This window comes from Chlamydotis macqueenii, chromosome 23 (genome assembly GCF_036417535.1).
Source record: "Chlamydotis macqueenii isolate bChlMac1 chromosome 23, bChlMac1.mat, whole genome shotgun sequence".
Taxonomy (NCBI): domain Eukaryota; kingdom Metazoa; phylum Chordata; class Aves; order Otidiformes; family Otididae; genus Chlamydotis; species Chlamydotis macqueenii.
The window spans coordinates 296,626-317,598 of NC_141578.1; the positions used below are offsets into that span (position 1 = coordinate 296,626).

Genomic DNA, 20,973 nt, shown 5'->3' on the forward strand with positions numbered 1-20,973 from the left:
AAACACTACAGGCTAGAAAACATCCTTGTGAATAAGGGCTTCACTGATTCCCTTTACTGCACTTTCATTGAGGTCTAGCATTTCTTATTTGTCTATGTAAAGTTTAATTCATTCACTTATTTAGTGAGTAATTCTTGGTAGCTGCAAGAAATTGCTTTCTCAGATGCCTGGAGTCCCCATGTGTGACAGTGCATGCTGCTGGCGCTTAGCTAGGGAGAGCACACGTCTCCAGCCAGCTGCACCCAGCCCTGCTCTAACACACGGTTCCTTTAGTAGATGTAAAGTTTTGTACGAGATGAAAAACAACACAATAATCTCTTTTTTGCTCCTGGATTTGGACAAGGAAAAAAGAACATGTAGGACGATGTGAGAAAATGCTTATTCAACTTGCCTGGATTGAATTGCTTTGGAAAGGTGTTCAGATAGCACTGTGATAAGAGTAGGATACATAAAGAGATGGAAGATGTTTTTGGAACCCAGATCAACCAGCCAGGAGCCTGGATCCTCCCTCCAGGGAAAGTTTGTTCCATCTTTTAGTTCTATAATATGCTAAATAGTTCATTCAAATTTAAAAGTGTGTTTTGATCTTTATACCTCCAGTACATCAAATTACTTTACTGATATCATCTGAAGCCTTGCATTTTTTGATGTGTATGCATCAGCATGTCCCAAACCACCACTTGAGTATATGGGTGTTTGCTATAAATGTTATTACCATTAGAACAGAGCAGAGATGGAAAATAATTACAAGAACAAAATAAGCAAATGGGATCTGAAAGTGACTGTGGTGTTATTACGACTGTGTCTGTAGGCTCTTACCTTAGTGAGTCTGGGTCTCATGTGAGCATCTAAATACTCGAGGTGTAACTTATCCCCAGAGTGGGATACTTCAGAATAGCAAATGTGGAAGAGCAGGGTTTGGGGACTAAGGAGACTCCAAGACAGTTTCAAACTCTGATACTTTGGTTGTGTAAAGTCCTGGCTCTCTTTCTAATTCATCTTGATGATCTTGTAGACAATACCTCTCATCAGTCCTCTTGAAATGCTTGTGTGGCTTATTCTAAAGCAAGTAACTGCTAGGTCTTGACCACTGGTATCTGAGGTTACGTCCAGGAGATTGGACAGTATATTGCTGAGAATTTTCCCCTTCCACCTCTATGCTTGGAAGTTCTCATTATCCATATGCTAAACAGTTAATTGCCAGAGTTTCCTAAGTATAATGGGGTCTTTGGGGGCTATTTATCCCCTCTCTGCACTGCTACAGAATAGATGGGGTTTTTGTCCTCTGACAGGCCTTTATTTCTTCGTGCTCAAAATATGAATGAGTATGCTTCATTCCCACCAAAAAAAAAAAAAAAAGGAAAAAAATCTTTAAATATGTATTAGGACACTCCCCAATGTGTCACATATTCCTTTAAACACCGCTTCGGTTTATGATCACAGTCCTGCAAATGCTAATGGCTAACCCCAAATGTATAGAGGTACTTGCAGAGAAAAAAACAAAAAAACAAAAACAAACCAACAAAACAAAAGAAACCCCACCTGATTTTCTGCTGGTTATACGCTGAGCAGGATCCAAGTGCACAGCCACCTGTAAAGAGTGATTCTCTAATCAGACATCTACCTGCAGCTTTGCCGATGGATGGAAATTGTTAGTTTCCTTGAATGGATTCTAATAAACTTCTAGATAGGTTACATGTCCCTACATACATTAATGTTAGTGCAGAGAAAAGCCTGAACAGGAACAGAGCTATGATTTACTCAGGTTCAGTATCTTCTACGATCTGACAGCCTGCACAGGAGCTCAGACTTATGCAATGGGTCCCTTTTCCAGGGGTGTTCTGGGAAGCTATCAAGCATAAGGCTCACCAGCAGTAACACAGGTTTGTCAGATATAAAATGATGTAAAAACTATGTACACAAATCTAGATCTGTTTCGGACCTACAGTTTTTCCCTACAATTCTAGGTGCTTGGTTGCCAAAGAGCTGTTCAGCTCTTAAGATCACTTGCCAACGTATTCTGTCTGCAGTTGACAGTAAAAACTACAAATATCTCTGAATTACAGCAATCCCATTCCAAATCCTTTCCTGTACACGGGTGGCAATGCACAGACACCCCCCTGCAATCCAGCAGTGTGACTGTGGCTCATGCAAGCATACCTGAACTAGCTCAAAGCTACTGAGCTCGGTATTAATAGCACAGTCTGTGAAGTAGCAAGGAGCTCAGCACAAGTCAGTCCGAATATTTACTCGGGATCTTCAGGGGTGCAGGGTGTACCTGCAGATCCACAGCTATTGATACAGTCGCTAGATAGTTCAACGCTAGGCATGTATGACTGTTAGTTGTGACAACACCTTTGGACTGCAGCATAAATATCTTCTTAGTTGGCATCTTCCCTATTACGGTCGGTCAGGTTCAGCCGGTCATTCCAAAGTCCATCGCAAGGGACATGTGCCAAAAGACAAGCGTCTCCTCTCTGTAAGAGCTCAGAGCACACAGTCCCCAGGGCTATACAAAAGTATTTGTTGAGAAGGTACACAAACTCAGTAACATAATGCAGTATTTCTCAACTCTCCACCCCTTCTGTAGCTGCTGAGTCATTCTGGTTTGGTTTAGCCAGGATGTATGCTTTCAGTACTCTCCAATTTTATCTTTTTTTTTTTTTTTTTTTTGTGTTATTATATCTGGTTTTTCTGTACAACCTTAAATAAGGGAAAACTGCAACATTACCAGAATTTTCTGAGCTCTTGTTTCCACTGAGAACCGGACAAGGTGACGTCGTGTTTCTTGGCTGTCTCTCTGTTGCAGCTCGTGCTGTGTAGTACTTGGGACAGCCCTCCAGCAGCTGTAGCTTTTTGATAGGATGGTGCTGATATTATCCTGCTGCAGCTGTACAGACATGCTACTCTGAGACGCAGTTTCTCTCTGCTCATATCTCCCAAAGCCCTTTGCCTTACTCCACTCTTAGGTAGGGACAGTCAGCACAGAACCATTATGTTCCTTCAATTCCCTTGAAATGCAACGGTTTTGTTACAAAGTACTCCAAAAAGTGGAGCTGGAGGACATGCAGAGGTGTCCTGGTGACTCTGTCTTGAAGAACCTCAGCTTTATGAGAGTAAGGACCATCCTTTCTTCTTCCCAAGTGTGAGACAACTTGCATTTTCCTCAAATGGTGGAAGAAAGAAGATCCAGCTGCATTGGTCAAACAGCAGTTGCCATATTGTCCTTTTGAACCTGACACCTCACTTGGCTGCCATGTCCACTGCATAAACAGAGGTCAAAGAGAAGCTCTGTGCAGCTGCCACAAACATCCTGGAGAGCTGTGGAGACATTTCCAGAGCTGCCTATGCCCTGCTAAAATGATGCTTGGTGGTTAGAGCGGAGGGTCATCGTCCAGGTGAGTCTGTGCGAACACACAGGGAGATGTCTCAGGATGGGGGGTAAGGCAGGCTGGCCTCCTGACTACAGACACAGAAGAATCTTAAAGTTCATTCTTCTAGAGAAAAATTGAGTAATTCTATGGAGGCTTTTGGAGTACAGAGTTTTATTTAGAAAGTCACCTTCTTAAGGTGAAGAACCCATTCAGACAAAACACATAAACCACTTTAAATGGGAATTTAGGGTGTGATCTCTTAATTATCTTGCCCCTCTGCAAAAGGAGATAGGGAGACCTGAAAAGGATTGGAGTTTACTGGCTCTCTTTAATGATGGCCAAGGGAGAAAACATCTTCATAATAATGTACAGAGCAGTTGAAAATGAGCCTTCATAGCTTTAGAGAATAACCTGAGATGCCCTTTGGGAATTGTGTCTGACCAGAGGACAAGCATGGAAGAGGCACTGAGGACTTTGGATATGAACAAGTGTGAGAAGAACAAGCGTGAACACAACAGAGTACACAGATTTTGCTGTCAGTGAGCAAGTATTAGTCCTGCTTGTTTCAGGGATAGCACGTAGAAAAGCCTCTTTAGCATCAGTCATCCTGTTGAATATACTTCCTGAAAATAGTTTCTGTTTCAGGGCCTGGGTTTCTCAGTAGGCTTTTTCTTTTGTGAGCTTTCACAGAATGCTCTGAACTTATGAGAGCAATCTCAACAGCTGGTGTGTGGGCTCCACGCTCTGGTTTCATTCATTCACCCACCAACCCTTCAACACACTGCCCAAGAGCCAAACACTATTTCTTCTGCAGTTCCCAATACCCTGACACACGCAGGTGGGGAGCTGGTGCTCTGCAAGCTCAGGAACCCTGGAGGTGTGCACATATTTGTGTTTCAGGTAATGTACCAGCCAGAAACTCAAAATAGATAGCAGGAACTGTAACAGGTTGGTAGTGGAAAAATGGTGTCTGTTTGTAAAGATGAACCATCTCAGTGCTTGTACGGCATCTGAGGACATGTTTCAATGAAGAGGAATGAGCTACTTGAAGGGGAAAAAAACCCCAACATACTCACATTTCATGAATGGAGTTTGAAAAACACTTACTTGACAGAGCCAGTGACTCAGGCCAAGGTTTAAAATACTTCAAAATCAGCAACAAAAACCAGAGGATGTGTGTGACCCTGACAGACACTGTTAGTCAAAGAATAAATGATCTTACGCTGAGGCTCAGGTGCACCTATTAGATGACCCACAGTGACACATAATTGATGCACATTCCTAAGGTTTTTTTTTTTCCCCCTTGCGTAGTTTACATACTTCAAAATACAAAACTGAGTGATAAAAATCACTAGGCCATTAAGCAAACATCCAAAATTCCATAAATGAGGCCAGCCAGAAATATGTTTGCTGTTTATAGTAAGGAAGTATAATAAAAATTTATATGGATAGAATTTTTGTACCTGCCTCACATAACACACAGATGGTAATCTTGAAATGCTATTTACTTGTTATTCCTGCATTTATTTCTGAGTTTATTATCTAAGCATTTTTTTTTTTTATTACGTGGAAAGTGAAGCCTTCATCATAAACAATCTTTCTGTGTAAGTTTTGACAGCTAATTAGGTCTGTGAAGTTGCAACTTTATGGGACATATTTATTAGGTACTTCCAGATGTAAGTGGGAAAGAAAAAGCAGATCAAGCAATGTTGGGGGGTTTTTTGTTTTTTTTTTTCTTAAGAGGATATACTACGACATTATCGGGATTTTTTTTTTAACAGAGAGACAATACTTGCCACATTTTGGACCCCACCTAGAAACCTTTCAAAGCTTTGAAAATATCTACAGCCTCTTAGAAAGCCATATGCTTATTTTATCCTATAGGAAAATGAAACAGAATCTGTTTGGATATTTAGCCTTTTCACATTCTAGGTAGCAGACTAAACAAATAATTTTTAGGGTTTAACTATGTGATAATGGGAGAGAAGAAAAATACAGGAAATTATAAACACATCTGAGAACTCCCATGAGATACTGTACAACAGACAGTAATACCTTTTCATATTTCCATGTCTTGCTCTTGCCTAAGCAACCAGGGACAGCATTCCAAATCCTCACAGTTTCTCGTATCATGGTCAGTGGAGTGTTGACTGGTAACGTGATTATGGCTCTTTTTCTTTTCCCAACTAAGAGAAACAAGACATGAAAGGGAAAGATTGAATGAAGAGCAAAATAGCCCAAACTAATTAATTTAGCTGAGCACCTGCTGCACTAATTGCAGTTACCTTCAAGGCTGTCAGTATTAGTACACTGAAAATGCCAGTTTCCAGGTGAATGCGGTGTATGGGATGTTTTGCCCGATTTCTCTCTACAAGGGCATTTTCTGAGCACATGGGTTTATAGAGCTTTGAAGGCAATGTTCAGCTAAAGTGCTGCTTCACAAATGATTCAGTCAGCACTTTGGCTGATTGATAACTCCTTTTTTGTTGGATTGTGCTCTATTAAATAATACTGAAAGGTTAGTATACATCTTCAACCCTCATGGATTTTCTGTTAAATGAGAGTGAGTTAACTCCTTTTAGCCAAGTTTGGTTGGATAAAAGTTTTTCCACCATCAAGCATGATTTCAGATCTGTCTTCAGAACACTTCACCTGAAAAAGGGTTATAAAACTATGATTTGCATGTTAAGATTTAAAAAAAAAAAAGAACATCACCAAGGTGATAGTGCTGAGTGCTTGTGTCGCCTCTCTGAAGTTAGTGGGACTGAATAGGGTCATATATACTCCACAAAAAAAAAAAAGTAGGGTCTTAGAAAGCACAGCTGAGCACTTGCAAATCCAGCTGAAACAAACTGCAGCTCAGGCTAATCACTTTCAGATATCGCGCTTTTAACTTTTAATGCACGTGGGTCCTTTGTAGTAATTGCAATAATTTCAATAATTCCAAAGAAAACAGCCACAGAACAAAGAGCTGAAGCAGAGATACAAACATTATTCATTTCTGAGGCTTAATGAATCAACAAACAAAAAAGGTCAGTTCTCAATTCCAAATGATAATTTTCTCCCCTTTTAACGTCTGTTTCATATACTTGAATAAAGATGAAGGCAATTAAAATATGATTGAAGGTGCCCAGCTCTGTTTGAGCTGTCTTGGCTGCTTTCATTTGAAGCAACATGGTTTTGAACTTGAATCTTTTAAAAACTGGGAGAGAGCAGAGAAAGTGAATTAAGTTGTGCCTCCGGGATTTGAGAGAAGTTCAGAATGTTTTTTCAAATAACACATTAGTTCCACAGCTCTATTTAAAAATTAAATGATGGATAACTTGTTTTGATGTTGTAACACATGGCCCCCAATCTTTGGAGATGTCTGTACATCGCTTTGCGCACAAGTCATCCTACTGAACTTAATAGGGCAATTCACATGCTTGACATTAAGCGTGTATGCAAAACTCTGCAAGAACCTAATGTGATTATAATAAGCCAATTCCAGTGCGAATCTTAGAGTATAGAGCTTCAAAACTGAGGTCAAAATGAAAGACTTCGCAAAAGTTAATAGTTAAATAGTTTAAAAAAAAAAACAACACAAAAAAAGCGAGGAAAAAAAAAGCAAGTAAAACCCGCTGCTAAAAACAAAACTAAGGAAAATGAGATAGTGAAGTTGCTAATCAGTTATTGAAATGACTTCATTTACTCTAATTATCTTATGAATGCTCAACTCGTAAGCAGAAACACCTATAGACTTTGGTTTTTTTTTTAATCCTTCATGCATAGGACTGTGCTGCTGCATAGCTGTTCTTTTGGGTTTAGGTGAAATCCTACATAAGTCAGTGAAGAGTACTGGGACTGTTTCTAAATCTTTGATAGGTTATTTTTCATGCAGGACAAGAACAGAATGTATTTTTTTTTGAGTTCTGATGGGTTAACAGTAGATTCTTTAAAAAGTATACACAGAAAGGAGTACTTAGAGGTTGACATGTAAGACTGTTCAGCATTAAGAAACATGTTTTCTCATGTTTTTAAGGCTTCAACAAGCTCTGGTCCAACCTAAGTACTATGCAAAACAGACTTGTCATAGACTGGCTGCTCTCAGATTCCACGGTTAACATACGTTAAAGAGATGAGATAACATATTTATAGTCGGACTGTAAATGAGGGAAAATAACATTCTTTTCTCCTTTGAAAACAGTGAATTCTATAAATTCAGTATTATGCAATACTCTGCACGATCTGAGTGGGAGGTAAAGGGTACATATGCCCAAGTACCCTCTATAAAAAACAAGTGTAGGAGCCTTTGCAGTTCCTATCTTACCATTTATCTCAGTTGTAAACATAACTTCTTCCCTACTCATTCCTCTCAGTCCCTCTCTCGCTGTCCTTCCACCCTGTCACACCTCCGCACATTAGGAGGCCATCTGGACCTGAAGTATCAGACTAGAAAATAAATACAGACTATTATTCCTGTCGTTTGATATTGCTCGTTTGGGCTAACGGTAGCAGAGATAAGGTTACAGGCCCTCTGGGGCTGCAGCTGGACAGTGCTCTGGCAGGCGGCGATGCTCCCAAGTAGGCTCCCACACATTTTGGGGGACCCCATGGCTCCTGCCAAAAAAAAAAAAAAAACAAAAACCCAGCGGAATGAAGGCACCCCCATGAACCTGGGGCAAAAATCCAAAGTGCCCATCTCCAGCGGCCTGGGGGCTCCGGGGTGCAAGGCACCAGCCTAAGAAGGGACCCCCACGACCATAACCGAGACCCCAGCCCGACGAAGTGGGGACAGGCCCCTTCCAGCCAGAAACTCGCTCCCCCTCTCCATGAGGCTAGCGCGTAGGACACCCCCCACCCCCACCTCCCGTCACCCCGCAGCCCCCGGGGGCCTCCCGCTCCGCGCGGCCCGGGGGTGGGAAGGGACCGGGGAGGGGCGGGCGGTCCCTGCCCGCGGCAGGAGCGGGGGGGAGCGAAGCGCGGCAGCCCCCTCCCCCGCCTGCCCGCTGGCTGCTGCCTTTCCTCGCCGCTCGGCCGGGCTACGCCGCTGCTGCCGCCGCCGCCTCCATCTTGTGCGTGTGTCCCCTGCTCCCCCCCCCCCCCCCGCCTCGACACAGCGGCGGGGGCGTTGAAGCGAGCGGGGCCCCGGGGAGAAGGGGGGCGGGGGGGGAAGGTGAGGGTGGTGGGGGGCGAAGCGGCACCAGGGCCGCAGCGGCGGGGAAGCAGCGGCGGCAGCGGCATGAGGAGGCGGCGCTGAAGAGGCGGCGGTAGCCGGAGCGCACGGAGCCGACATCTTGTGCCCTCCCCTCCCGCCGCCGGCTGGGTGAGCCCGTCCGCCCCGGGGGGGGGGGGGGGGGGAGGGGAGAGGAGGGGGAGGCGGAAAGAGAGGATTTAAAAAAAAAAAAGGAAAAAAAACCCAAACACCCCCCCTCCCCCCAAGATCCCCAAAAAGGAGGCGGCGGCGGCAACGGTGGAGACGGCCGCGGCGGCAGCGCGCTGAGGCGGCCAGGTAAAGCGCTGCGCGGGAGGCCGCGACACCCTTCCCCCAGGGGGTCTGTCCTCGCATACACCCCCGCGCCAGGGTCGCGGGAAGGTGACCGGGCGGGAAAGAGCCGGGGGAGACCGGTGCGCCGCAACCTGCGGGCCCCCCGCCCCACTTCCGCGTCCTCGCTCGGTCCCCGGCGCGGCGGGAGCGGCCTGCGGCCACTCGCGAGGAGAGGGCGGCGGCGGCGAGAGCCTAAGGAGGGGGAATAGGCAGCGCCGTGTTAGCCGTACCCCCCCCTTGTCGCCATCTTGTCCCCCCCTCTCTTCGCGGCCGTCGTGGGGCCCCGCCCACCTTGTCCCACGCTATTGGCCCAGGCGGGGCCGAGAGCACCTCCGTTTAGACCCGCAGCGTCTTGCTTTGCTATTGGTGATGGAGCCGGGATGGACGGCAGCGAAAGCCAATAGTCTTGCGGCGCTGCCTGGGCGCTCTCTCGCTCTCCACCGTCCTGGGCCTTCTCCACTCGGGGACTGTTTTCGCTCCCCGGGGGGTGGTGGGCCTCGTGCTGACGATTGTCGTAGCTCACGACACCCACCCGCTGCGCCTCCTCCTCCCGCAGGGGCTGCTTTATTTTTGTCCGAGTCCCTGCTGTGTCTTGACCGGAATTGCTGGCTGCTGCTGGGGTTCCCTGCAGGGATCCCGTGGTCCTCGCTGGACAGGGGACCTCCTGATGGCTCCTGGCACAACTCGTGGCGTGTCATGGTTCCCTCAGAGCGCTGCTGAGGCCAGACGCAGCTCGTGATGTGTCATGGTTCCCTCAGTTGCTCCTAAGGCCCAACACAGCTCATGGCATGTCACTCTTCCCTTGGAGCGCTGCTGCTGAGGCCGGACACAGCTTGTGGCATGCACTATGTGTTGCTGAGCCCAGACTTTACCTTAAACTTCGTCGCAGCCTGACATCGTGTCTCACACTCTCCCTGCTCCAGAGGGAGCTCCCCTCCTGCGGCCTGGTGCGTCTCCCGTCAGCTTGACTCAGTTACAGAAATATCAAGGGGTCGATAAAGAACTCTGCATGTGCTGGGCTGGGGAGCACTCTGCGACTTCTGCTGAGCACCGACTTGCTTTGTTGTAGGCGTCAGTGTGGGCACGAGGAGCATAAATCCTCGGCAGGCGTGTGGGGGAGTATGGGCCCATGGCAAGCATGGATGTGCTGGGAACATGGAGATGAGGGCGGTAGGAATATTACCCAGCATTGTGGTTGGCAAAAGAAAGGTGGAAAGGGGGCTGCGACTGTTCCAGGCTGTTTCTTTCCTCTGGCATCTGCTGCCTTTACTTTACAGATGTGTTTCTTAAATAGCGCCGTATGTGTGTGTTCCCTGCTGCGCAGGAACGGGTTTTGAATCCCAGCAAACAGTGACAAGTGCCCATCCGGAGCTGTGTGGCTGCAGGATGGCGATGAGGAGGAGCATCTCCAGACCTTGTGTTTGACTTGGTGCCCCAGAAAGAGGCAATCTTTGGCAACACCAGACCCCAAACCTTTTAGGGCTGTATGAGCTGTAGCCACTGCTGGTAATCATGATACACCAGAGGGGAACGAGAGCTACCTCGATTCCATCTGCTGCTGCCTGCTGAAGTCCAGGTGGCCTTCTCCTCACTGCAGATCACTGAAGGTCTTCATTGTTGAGGGATGCAGCTCTTCACTGGAATCCCCAGGCCATGCTGGAAAGGGTCAGGAAACTCCCCCAGCAGCACTGCCTTGAGCTCCAGCCTTGTGTCCTTTTCAGGTTAGCAAAGAAACCTGGTGCTGGAAAGAAAATCCTTGGTTGTCAGCTGGAAAGGACTGCGGTGGGCATGAGGGGTTGGAAGGAGATTGAGGTCTTCTGTGGTGTGAGAAGGTGCCTCTGCCCTTCGGAAATGGCTGACGCAATATGGCGTGGGTGTACATCACAGCAACGTTTAGCCCTTCCTTTAGAGGATCCACTTGTTGCTGGATTTTCCAGGGTGCATGTACAATAAGGGCTTGTACTGTGATGTTTTTTGGTATGTGTGTCTCCAGCTTTTTTCAGTGGAGCTTTCAAACCCTTACAATAAATTTAAGTCTCCTGATGATGGGCTTGTTCTTCTTAGTCACCTTTTGCAGCACCCAGGCATCTCTGGCTCACAGGTGTGAAAGCCACCGCTCAGTAGAATTGAACTGCTCCTAAGTGATCTCCTGGGGTAGAAAGAAGGTCATCTCCGGTAGCTTTGTGTGTTACAGCCATGTTGTTTGCTCAGCTGTGCTCTCTAGGAACCTCACCCCCAGCTCCTGGCACAATACCCAGTGGAAATGGATGATGGGAGGTTTTTGGAAAGCCTTGAGCACACTGTGGTGACAGCGAGAGGACGACTGTTTGAACTTTCTGCTTTTTCGTCAGCAACCTTTGTCCGTGGTGGGACAGAATCAGCATGGGCTGAAATAACATTTAACTCTACTGAAGTCAAGTCTGGTTAGTGTTTCAGCATGCACGGGTGCTGTTTGCAGAGTGATTCTTTTTTATCTGTGGCTGGGAAGTGTTTTCAAGTGTGCTAGGAAGATCAGAACATTCCTAGATTGCTGCTTAGAAGTTTCTGTGTTGCAGACAAGGTCGCAGTGTTCAGCTCAGCGTGTCTGAGTTCTTTTCATTGCTGCTTTCAAGGTATTTTGGAGATGGGTAGCTGCGTCTCTCCTAATATCCAGGTGCGTGTCTCATTCCAGGCACTCAGCTCTCGCTAGCAGCATTTTCCATGCCGGTTCAGATGCTTCTGCATAGCGCTGAGTAAATGTGTGGTTTACAAATGGGTTGTTTCATGGTAGTCGTTGCTGTGGTGGAAAGCCCACTTTGGGTAATTTCTCTAGACAATAACTGATTGTTTCACTGAAGCAACAGGAACGCAGTGCCCTTGTTTTTCGTATCAACAGGTAAAATAACCCTTCCTTCAGGTACTTGTTTTGCTGAAATTTGCTCGTCTCTCAGCGCTCCCAGCAATCGACTAACATCTAATTTTTCCTGAACACAATATTAATTGTGAGTGTGGTCAGCTCATGCTAATTACTTCATCCTCCAATATCTTTTTGCTCGTAGATCTTTTTGCCTCCAGTATCTTCTTTGCTCATACCGTCCTGAATTGTAAGAGAGCTGTTTGTCAGCAGGAATTTCTGATGTTTTCATTTGATGATCAAGTTGCCTGTATACCCTTATTTTAAAATTATTTTTTCTTACTGATTGAAGCTGTTGGAGCTCGGCTGGGACGAGTGCAGTTGGGTGTCTGCAGTCTGCTGATCAAGTGGCTGGTTGTAGTTTTAAGGCAAAAGTCCTGAAATTTGTGGTACCTATATTTGCAGGTGGAAGTTGTCATCAGAAATTAAATTGTGCCTACAGGCTCCATTGCTACAGGTGTGCGTACTGAAGCCGGCTCCTCCAGCTTATTTCTGTGGATACAAAGTCTGGAAACTTTTCCCAAAGCCTATTTGTTTCTTAGGACACGTGTTGTATCATGGCTTAGTCTCATGGTTCGCAGAGCCAGTACTTTCAAGAAAAATGTGTTGCTCCTGGAATTTGTTACTGCTTTCTGGAATAAGCTCGGGACTTCCTGTAGGTCCTGGTCTTGCGGGGTGCTGCTTGCTCCAACTCACACGATTGAGGGTTTGTGGAGCTATGTCCTTCACAGAGCAGAAATAACACAACAGCTAAGTACAAATTAGGGGTTTGCAGTGTGTTTTCTTGTCTGTGGGTCCCACAGAAAGGCGCTGGAAGTGTGGATTGCTCTAAATAAGGGTGAGGTGCTGGTTCAGGCCTCTGCATAGCAACAGATAAGCTCTGAGCTGACTTATCTTCTTGGGGAGATTTTACATTTGCTTTTCTTTGTCTCTTCTCCTTTTTTCCTCAGCTTGTTTCTGCCTTAGCCCATTTCTTCCCATAGCTCATATTCCCATCCCTGACACTGCCCTTCTTGCTTCCTCTCCGCTTTTTCTCTTTGCTGCCTCCCTCCTTTGCGCTCAGACCGCCGGGCTCCTGCTGCTGTGTTTCCATGCTCCCTCAGCTGATCTCACCAGCTCCAGGCTTCTGCTCCGCTCCCCCTTGATGGGCACCTCCTTAATGTCAGGAGCCAACTCTCAAATAATTATGTGGGTTACTGATCAGCAGTTTGCGAGGGCAGAGCTGGCTTGGACTTTCTGTTGAGGTTCTGAGCAAATACCATTGCACAGTTCCAGGTGCGGTCTAGAAGCTGGCTGTCTACTTTCCTGTTCGTGCCCCTGCAGACCCTCCATGCAGAACCAGCGCAGGTGCCTGAACACGGACTGTGGCTCCTGAGGGGCTAACGCTGAGCCAGAGCTCGTGAGTCCATCTGGATCTGTGCTGCTTGTTCCCATGCTCACTCCCTTTCGCTTCCTCATGGATCCCACCGAAGAGCAGGAGCGATGCACATCTAGCACCCGCTCCTTGCCCAGTTCATCCTCTGGTTCTGCTTGGGCTTTTGTGACCCATTTTGCGTGTTGGGAAGGACATGATCTGTTCAGTGCGCACTGTCTGGAGAGAGGTGTAAGGAACAGCTATGGCTGTGAGAAAAAGGAGAGCAAAGCTGGAGGATGGTTTTTATTACGAGACCTTTTACATCTGCAGTGTGGCAAAGGAAGAAGTGGTGGTGGCAGCCCTGAGGTGGGAAACTTGGAGGAGCTCCTCCTGGACTGAGGGAGCACTGCTAGTTTTTTCACATGGAGCTCAGTGACAAAAAAAAATTGGAAACTACTTTCGTAGGACAGGAACAGCACTTTCTGTCTTTTTTTTCTGTCTTTCTCTTTTTCATGCAGATACTGAGCTATTCACACCCAAATTTTACAGCAGTGCTTTGCAGTGCTAGAAGCAGATGTACTAGCCTGCTGCTTTAATCTGTTTCACCTTGCATGGAAGGTGAGGGACTGAGGGAGCACTGCTAGTTTTTTCACATGGAGCTCAGTTACAAAAAAAAGTTGGGAACTACTTTCGTAGGACAGGAACAGCGCTTTCTGTTCCACTTGGAAAACATTCAGTGTATTTTGTGTGCTATTGAGGATATAAAAGAAAAGCCACAGGCAGAGAACAGAGGACTCCTCTTTGGCTTGTGTGAACTTAATATGTGAGTGGTGCAAGCAAATGTGATAAGTACTGAATTTGAATTTTGGGGGATCTGAATGGTTTGCTGAGCTGAATGCACAGCAGAGTATTTGGATGGTGTGCTGTAAAATTAATTTGGGCTCTTCTTGTCTGGTGGTATAGGGGTATGTACATCTCCTGACACGCGAATAGAGATTGGGGATGCTGTGCATTGCTCTGATACACGTTGCAAGAAATGGTTGATATATCCATTACCTGCTTGTATCTAAGAAGGTGTAAAGACTCAGCAAGCCTGAAATTGCTGGAGTGTCTAGTAGAAATTGCCACTCTGAGTGAGCTTTTGAATCTGTGCTGCTCCTTGCTTGTCTCCTTGGCTTACACTGTCCTCTGTCCTGTTTTGTTACAGAGTCTCTTGACCACAGCAATGAGGAAGCCTCGGAAGCGGTCCTGGCAGAACTTGGAGGGGAGGCGTTCTCCCTCACCCTACAGCCTCAAGTGCTCACCAACGCGGGAGACACTGACATATGCTCAGGCCCAGCGGATCGTGGAGGTAGACATTGATGGGCGGCTTCATCGCATCAGCATCTATGATCCCTTAAAAATCATCACAGAGGATGAGCTGACTGCCCAGGACATCACAGAGTGCAACAGCAACAAGGAGAACAGCGAGCAGCCCCTTTTCCCTTCCAAATCTAAGAAAACACCTTCCAAAGGCAAGAAGAAGGAGTCCTGCTCCAAACATGCACAAGGGTCGTCTTTACACTTACCCCAGCCCAATTTCCACGTGGTGGACTCCTTCAGGCAGCCAGATGCCCCTCCTCTCCCCGCTGCTTACTACCGGTACATTGAAAAGCCTCCTGAGGACCTTGATGTAGAGGTGGAGTATGACATGGATGAGGAGGATCTGGCATGGCTGGAAATGGTCAATGAGAAGAGAAGGGACGATGGCTATGGGACAGTTTCTGCTGACACTTTTGAGCTGCTGGTGGATCGGCTGGAAAAGGAGTCATACCTTGAGAGCCGGAACAACGGAGCTCAGCAGTCCCTCATCGATGAGGACGCCTTCTGCTGTGTCTGCATGGACGATGAGTGTCACAACAGCAACGTCATCCTGTTCTGTGATATCTGCAATCTGGCCGTGCACCAGGAGTGTTACGGCGTGCCCTATATCCCCGAGGGGCAGTGGCTTTGCCGCTGCTGCTTACAGTCCCCTTCTCGCCCTGTGGATTGTGTCCTTTGCCCAAACAAAGGTGGAGCCTTCAAGCAGACCAGCGATGGCCACTGGGCTCATGTGGTTTGTGCCATTTGGATTCCAGAGGTCTGCTTTGCAAACACTGTGTTCCTGGAGCCCATCGAAGGGATAAATAACATTCCCCCGGCTCGGTGGAAGCTCACATGCTATATCTGCAAGCAGAAGGGCATGGGAGCTGCTATCCAGTGCCACAAGGTGAACTGTTACACTGCCTTCCACGTCACCTGTGCCCAGCGGGCTGGTCTCTTCATGAAGATCGAACCCATGAGGGAGACCAGCATCAACGGCACAACGTTCACTGTGCGCAAGACTGCCTATTGTGAGAGTCATTCCCCACCTGGGATGGTGAAAAAAGGGTCTTCAGCTGCTGGCGGTGAGGGGCAGGAGGACACTGTGAAGGAGGAGGGAGGGAAGGAAACCACTTCTGGCCCTCCCAAAGGGTCTCTGAAAAAGAACCGAGTGAAATTGAAGCAGAAGAACAAAAAGGAGCCTGGTGATGTGGCCAATGGACGTTCATCTGTGCCCATGGTGACAGTCGCACAAATCCCCTCTTACAGGTGAGTGTTGCAGGTTTAGGGAAGGAGCTGGACAGGGTCTGTTTTGAGGACTTGGTTGCTCTCATCATTGACCTTGGGAACACCGAATCTTCAGTCAAGACCTAGCAATAAGTGTGTTCAAAGAGTGCTCTGCAGAATCATTCCTGACCAGCGTTTTTCCACACGAGTGTCCCTGGCACACTGTGCTCGGCTGCCTTGCCGAGCAGCCATCCCAAAGTGTTGTGTAAAGCAGAATCCGTGGTGGTCCCTGATGGCAAACACCCATCTGAATTTACACAGATGGCTGTGAAGGTGTTTTTAAAATACTTCAGGCATTACAGGTTGGTCATCCCACTATTAAATTATTTTTTGATCTCCTAATTTAACTAGTTTCTTAATTCCTCCTTTTATTACAGAGCATGACAAACCTGTCAGTGTTGCAAGCAACTTGGAATCTAGCTGTGTATTTTTTTTCTCCCAGCTTTCTCTCATGCAAAACTAGGTAGTGCTGAATTTTTGTTTGGTGCTTTAGGAAATGTGATGATGTGTTGCCAGTATTTTAACAGATAAGCTTTGGAAAACTGCTGATAAGGCACCATGTATAATCTAACAAATTGTTTGAAAAGGTTGAAATAGGTGATATATTATTCTTGGACTCTTGTCAAGTTGGTTTCCCAGACTCCAGCTTAATAATATCAGACTTATGGCCCTCGGGAAAGTTCTTGACACTGAAAGTAGTTTTGAAATTAGGACTTGGAGCCAAATTAGTGATTGTGTACTGTGCTGTGGCAGGTGCTTGGTGAGAACTTCCGACCGATAGGGATATCTTGTGAAAAGTAGGCACGTTTGTCTTTATGGTGGGGAGATTCCAGGTTGTACCATTTGCATGCGTAGCTCGGAGCGTGTGTTGACACAACACTGCAAAGCTTTGTCAGGAAACCTGATGGTATCATCAGGGTCTGCAGAGTCACAGTTGCTTTGCAGTTGGCTCCATGACACCTCTTTGCTTCCTTTAGGCTGAACAAAATCTGCAGTGGCCTTTCCCTCCAGAGGAAGAACCAGTTCATGCAGAGGCTCCACAACTACTGGCTGCTGAAGCGGCAGGCGAGGAACGGGGTGCCCCTGATCCGACGTCTGCACTCGCATCTCCAGTCCCAGAGGAATGCGGAGCAGGTACTGGTCCCCAGCTGAACCCGCATGGAGGGATGAAGAACTTGCATTCTGTGGGGAGATGTGCTTGACGCGTGCCTAGGAAGGAGAATGAGGGTGAAATGATCTGAGGGTGACCTGATTTAAGTCTCTTTTGGTCTCCTCTTGGTATGCTGGTGCCTGAAGAGCTGAGTTAGTGTATCAGTGGGATGTCTAGTCATGCCACTAGAATTGGTTTGATGAGCCAGTTTTCTCCCTGAGTCAGGAGACCCAGGATTGTGCAAGGATGTGATGGGCCCTTGGTTGACTGATCTCTTAGATGAATCATAAAACCACGTTCCTCATGAGTGATTAAAGATCCCCTCCTCAAGAAAACGGGTGTTAGCTCCAGAGTCCTGGCCAAATTCCAGTTTGGGTCATTCTTCCTGCCACTTGAACTTCCTGCCCTCCCATGCGCATTTGTTTGGAAGTTTAGACACAATCATCAGCTCTGGACTTCTTTACTTCCTCCTCTGAGCTGGTGTCCAGAGTCACTCGATCTTGATGCTGTTAAGCAGGACTGTGTTTGGCACGAGAAGCAGTTGGTGAAGTGATGAAGCAGTCAGACCCTACCCTCTAACATCACCTGTCAGTAGGCATCGTGCACAATGCATTTTTGTTGTAGTTGGAGGCATTTATAGGCATTTGGTTTGCATTCAGACTACTCAAGGTGATTAATTTAAAAAATATTTCCCCTTCATCAGTCTGGAGCTTGGGGAAGTGCAGCATTTTCTTGGGGTATTAAGTTGGCAATTTACTGTAAGTTAGTTCCTAAAAAAATGTCCTGTAATTATAAACCATCAAGATCTTGTGAAGCAATTGTCCTCTCTTGGCAATCATGCGGGAGTATATGTGCTTCAGCTATATCCTCAAAACCATTTGAAAAACTATAGATTTAGGAGAGGAAGGATGACTGCATTGCGAAGCCACTCAACTGCGTCTTAGAAGGTGTGAGCTCATCTCCCAGTGTTGGCTGTTCCTTTGTGTTTCGGTGAATCTCTTTCCCTGGCTCTATTTCTTATTGGTTACAAAGAAGATAATAATAGCTCTTTTCTCCCATGCTTTTGAGCCTTGCCTTTATACTGTAAATGCTTTGGGCTGCCTCTTCGATGCACAGCAGCCAACAGAAAGAATTTCCAGCCTCTGTAATGAACTTGGGTAGAGAAGCAGGGAGGGTGCAAATGAGCATGCACTGAAGCATATTCCTGGACCGTAGCTAGAGCGTGATTTAAGCCTAACTTCACAGATAACATAAAATCCAAAAGGGCTGGTGCTGTGTTTGTTAGACAGCTCAATGCTGCGGGAAGGAGGGGACGAGTCTGAACAAGAGACAAAGTACACAGGAGGAAAACTATGACAGTAATTCATGGGGGACACCTAGAACGAGGAGGAAGCGCAGGAAATCCAATTGTCTTTTTCACCTCACTCCACTGCTGTGCCTTACAGAAGGAACAGGATGAGAAGACCAGTGCAGTGAAGGAAGAGCTGAAGTACTGGCAAAAACTGCGGCATGACTTGGAGCGGGCACGGCTGCTCATTGAGCTGATCCGTAAGAGGGAAAAACTCAAACGGGAGCAGGTAGGTAGTTTTGGCTGTCAAGTTGCTGCACTTAGGCTTGCTCCCATGCAAGCCCCCTCTGCTGCAGGAAGCAGAGGAGGAACACGACAGTTTTTCTTGAGCCTTTTCCTCTTTTCCTAGAGTCTGACCGTTGGATGTGCAGAACAGCCATCTCTCCCTGTGTCAGTCACAGGCTTGCACTGCTCAGCCTCTGCCCTCAGAACCCGTGCTGGGCTGCAGAGTGCTGGGCAAATGTGTTTGCACAATTAATAGTGGATTTGATTCCTGACCTACAGCATCTGTCCTGTTCCTGGGCATGGACCAGGTGTTTTGCAGAGTAGAAGGCAGATCTCCTTTAATAATTATTTCAAGAGTTTGGTAACACCCACTCCAGAGAGAGGTCTAAACCACAATTCTGCTCTTAATTTCTAAAGCTAAAAATTCCTGTGTTTTGCCCTCTAGGTACATTTTTTAGAAGAAAATTTTTTAAGAGGGAGACCATTTGCTGAATTTTCCAGTTTCCTCTTTGATCTGTGTGCAGTTCTCTAGAGTTACACCAGTTAAGGTTGCTTCCTATGCTTGCCAGTTTTGCCTGTTGAGGCTCTTTGCTTGCCATACCTGGTTGGTCACTGCAGCCACAGCTGTGCTCTCTGGCAGGATTATCTTCAAGGACAGCTTCACGACAGACGGACTCGTCCTGCGTGTGGTGAGCCTCTACGCATGGCCTCAGGCATTGCCTGGGTGCTCTCAGGCTGTCTGCAGGGAGCCAGGCAGAGGGAAAGCAGCATCCTCTGTGATCACAGCCCCTCTGCAAGCTATTTTTTCACGGCCAGAAGCTGGCCGCAGCTTTTGTGGAATCCTGTTGGTGCCAGCACCGGTTAATTTACTGCATTCTCCTTGATTTACAGCAGTGGCTCAGTTCTGCTTGCTATGTGGACATATTTTAGGTAGGAGGATCAAAAAAAAAAGTCACTCTTGGACTTTGTTTGCTTTTGGTATCTTGATATATCCCTATCGCAGTTGGCTAAACGCATAAAAGCTTGTTGAAACTGTGGTGTGCTTTATGGAAGGATAAGATATCACAGAAAAGTGTGTCTAGCTGGAGCTCTACCCCAGCCCAGCTTTTAGGTAAGTGGAGAAAGATGCTCCAGAGTCCTGAGTCTTTGTTCAGCTTCTTTCCTGTTTTGGGGGAAGAGCGTGGTCTTTGTATCCATCCTCATTCATTCTCTTACTGATGCTGTCTTGTTGCTTAGCTCATCTCATACAGTTTGCTTTGTGTAAACAGACTTGCTTTCCTTTGCTACTGAAGTGGTTGATTTAATGGCATAATGAGGGATTATAAGATCAAAGAAATTAAAATGTTAAAGGAGAAATAAATACTTCTATGCTGTTCCAGTCTCCTCTGAATAGAGTTTCAGTGTAAGAGATCAAACCCGTGATACAACTTTGCTTGAAATCAGACAGCATTAGAGATTTCATAAAGGTGTAAGAAGCTGTATTGGGAATTTGCAGACATCTAACCACTGTTGTTGTTTGGCTTCTGCCTTGAAGTATGAGCGCTTGTATCTTACACTTTGTTTATGCTCTCTAGTCTGATCATGGATATTGTTGTTCGTGTAAATGCCGACATCCTTTTAACTTTTGTATAGTGTTACTAATTGGTATAATAATATCTTTAGGCAGGGAGTTCTACAGGATAATTTACTAGGCATAAAAAGCTTCTTTTTTTCATTTTTAATTGTATTATCCTTTAATTTTCTGGGGTTTCCTCTTGTTTTGGCTTTATGAGATTGGATAAAGAGGAGTTCCCCGTACAAAAGGACTGGACTGTGCAGTTAGACTCTGCAAAGTGCTGTCTGCTGATGTGCATCCTGCACGTGGAGAGGACAAAGTGTTTGCCAGGAATTCTTCCGCGATGAGTCTACCAGGCTAGTGGTATGGTGACCTGAGGTTTCCACCACTGAGTAGAGCGGGACTGATGATTCAAGAGAAACCAGAGGGAGACACCACTTGCATATCCTGTCCTCGATAACTGTGCTCGTTGTTGTTTTCCCATTCCCAGGTCAAGGTTCATCAGGCTGCTATGGAGCTACAGCTGACCCCTTTCAATGTACTTCTGCGCACAACGCTGGACCTGCTGCAGGAGAAGGATGCTGCCCAGATCTTCGCAGAACCTGTTAACCTGAACGAGGCAAGTCTCTTTCTTGGAGGGGTCTAACGGGTTGTAGATGAGGTATTGCTGGGCAGAAGCTCATGTGCTGTCATAACCCTGGAAGCACGAACCACCTTGTCCCAAGTTGCTGGTGGACTAAGGAATATCTCAAAGAGGACTCACAATGTGGGTATCCTTCCGGGCCGAAAAAGGGTGTTGTTTTCTGGAAACTTCAGCATGTCTCAGACAAGTAATGTTTTGCAGAGCCAAGATGTGTCTGCCTTGACTGGGTGACACAGAAATGAACTGCTGGCACTGCCCCTTGCCATTGAAAGGGCG

At 46.6% G+C, this 20,973-nt stretch overlaps 1 protein-coding gene across 5 annotated transcripts in view; it reads left to right on the top strand.

Annotated features, from left to right (window-relative positions):
- The first annotated feature begins 6,591 nt into the window (after positions 1-6,591).
- The window catches only part of BRPF3 (bromodomain and PHD finger containing 3), a 37,893-nt gene continuing 23,511 nt past the window's right edge, over positions 6,592-20,973 (top strand). For 3 of the 5 annotated variants that reach the window (XM_086765772.1, XM_086765776.1, XM_086765777.1), the window contains exons 1-5: positions 8,702-8,865; positions 14,356-15,758; positions 16,754-16,910; positions 18,372-18,503; positions 20,545-20,673. In XM_086765772.1, coding sequence (XP_086621898.1) covers positions 14,374-15,758; positions 16,754-16,910; positions 18,372-18,503; positions 20,545-20,673 — 1,803 coding nt within the window. In that variant the 5' untranslated portion in view covers positions 8,702-8,865; positions 14,356-14,373. Of the gene's footprint in view, positions 8,680-8,701; positions 8,866-10,186; positions 10,623-11,112; positions 11,325-14,355; positions 15,759-16,753; positions 16,911-18,371; positions 18,504-20,544; positions 20,674-20,973 lie in introns of those variants that run through there. The other 2 variants (XM_086765774.1, XM_086765773.1) reach the window with 2 other exon arrangements.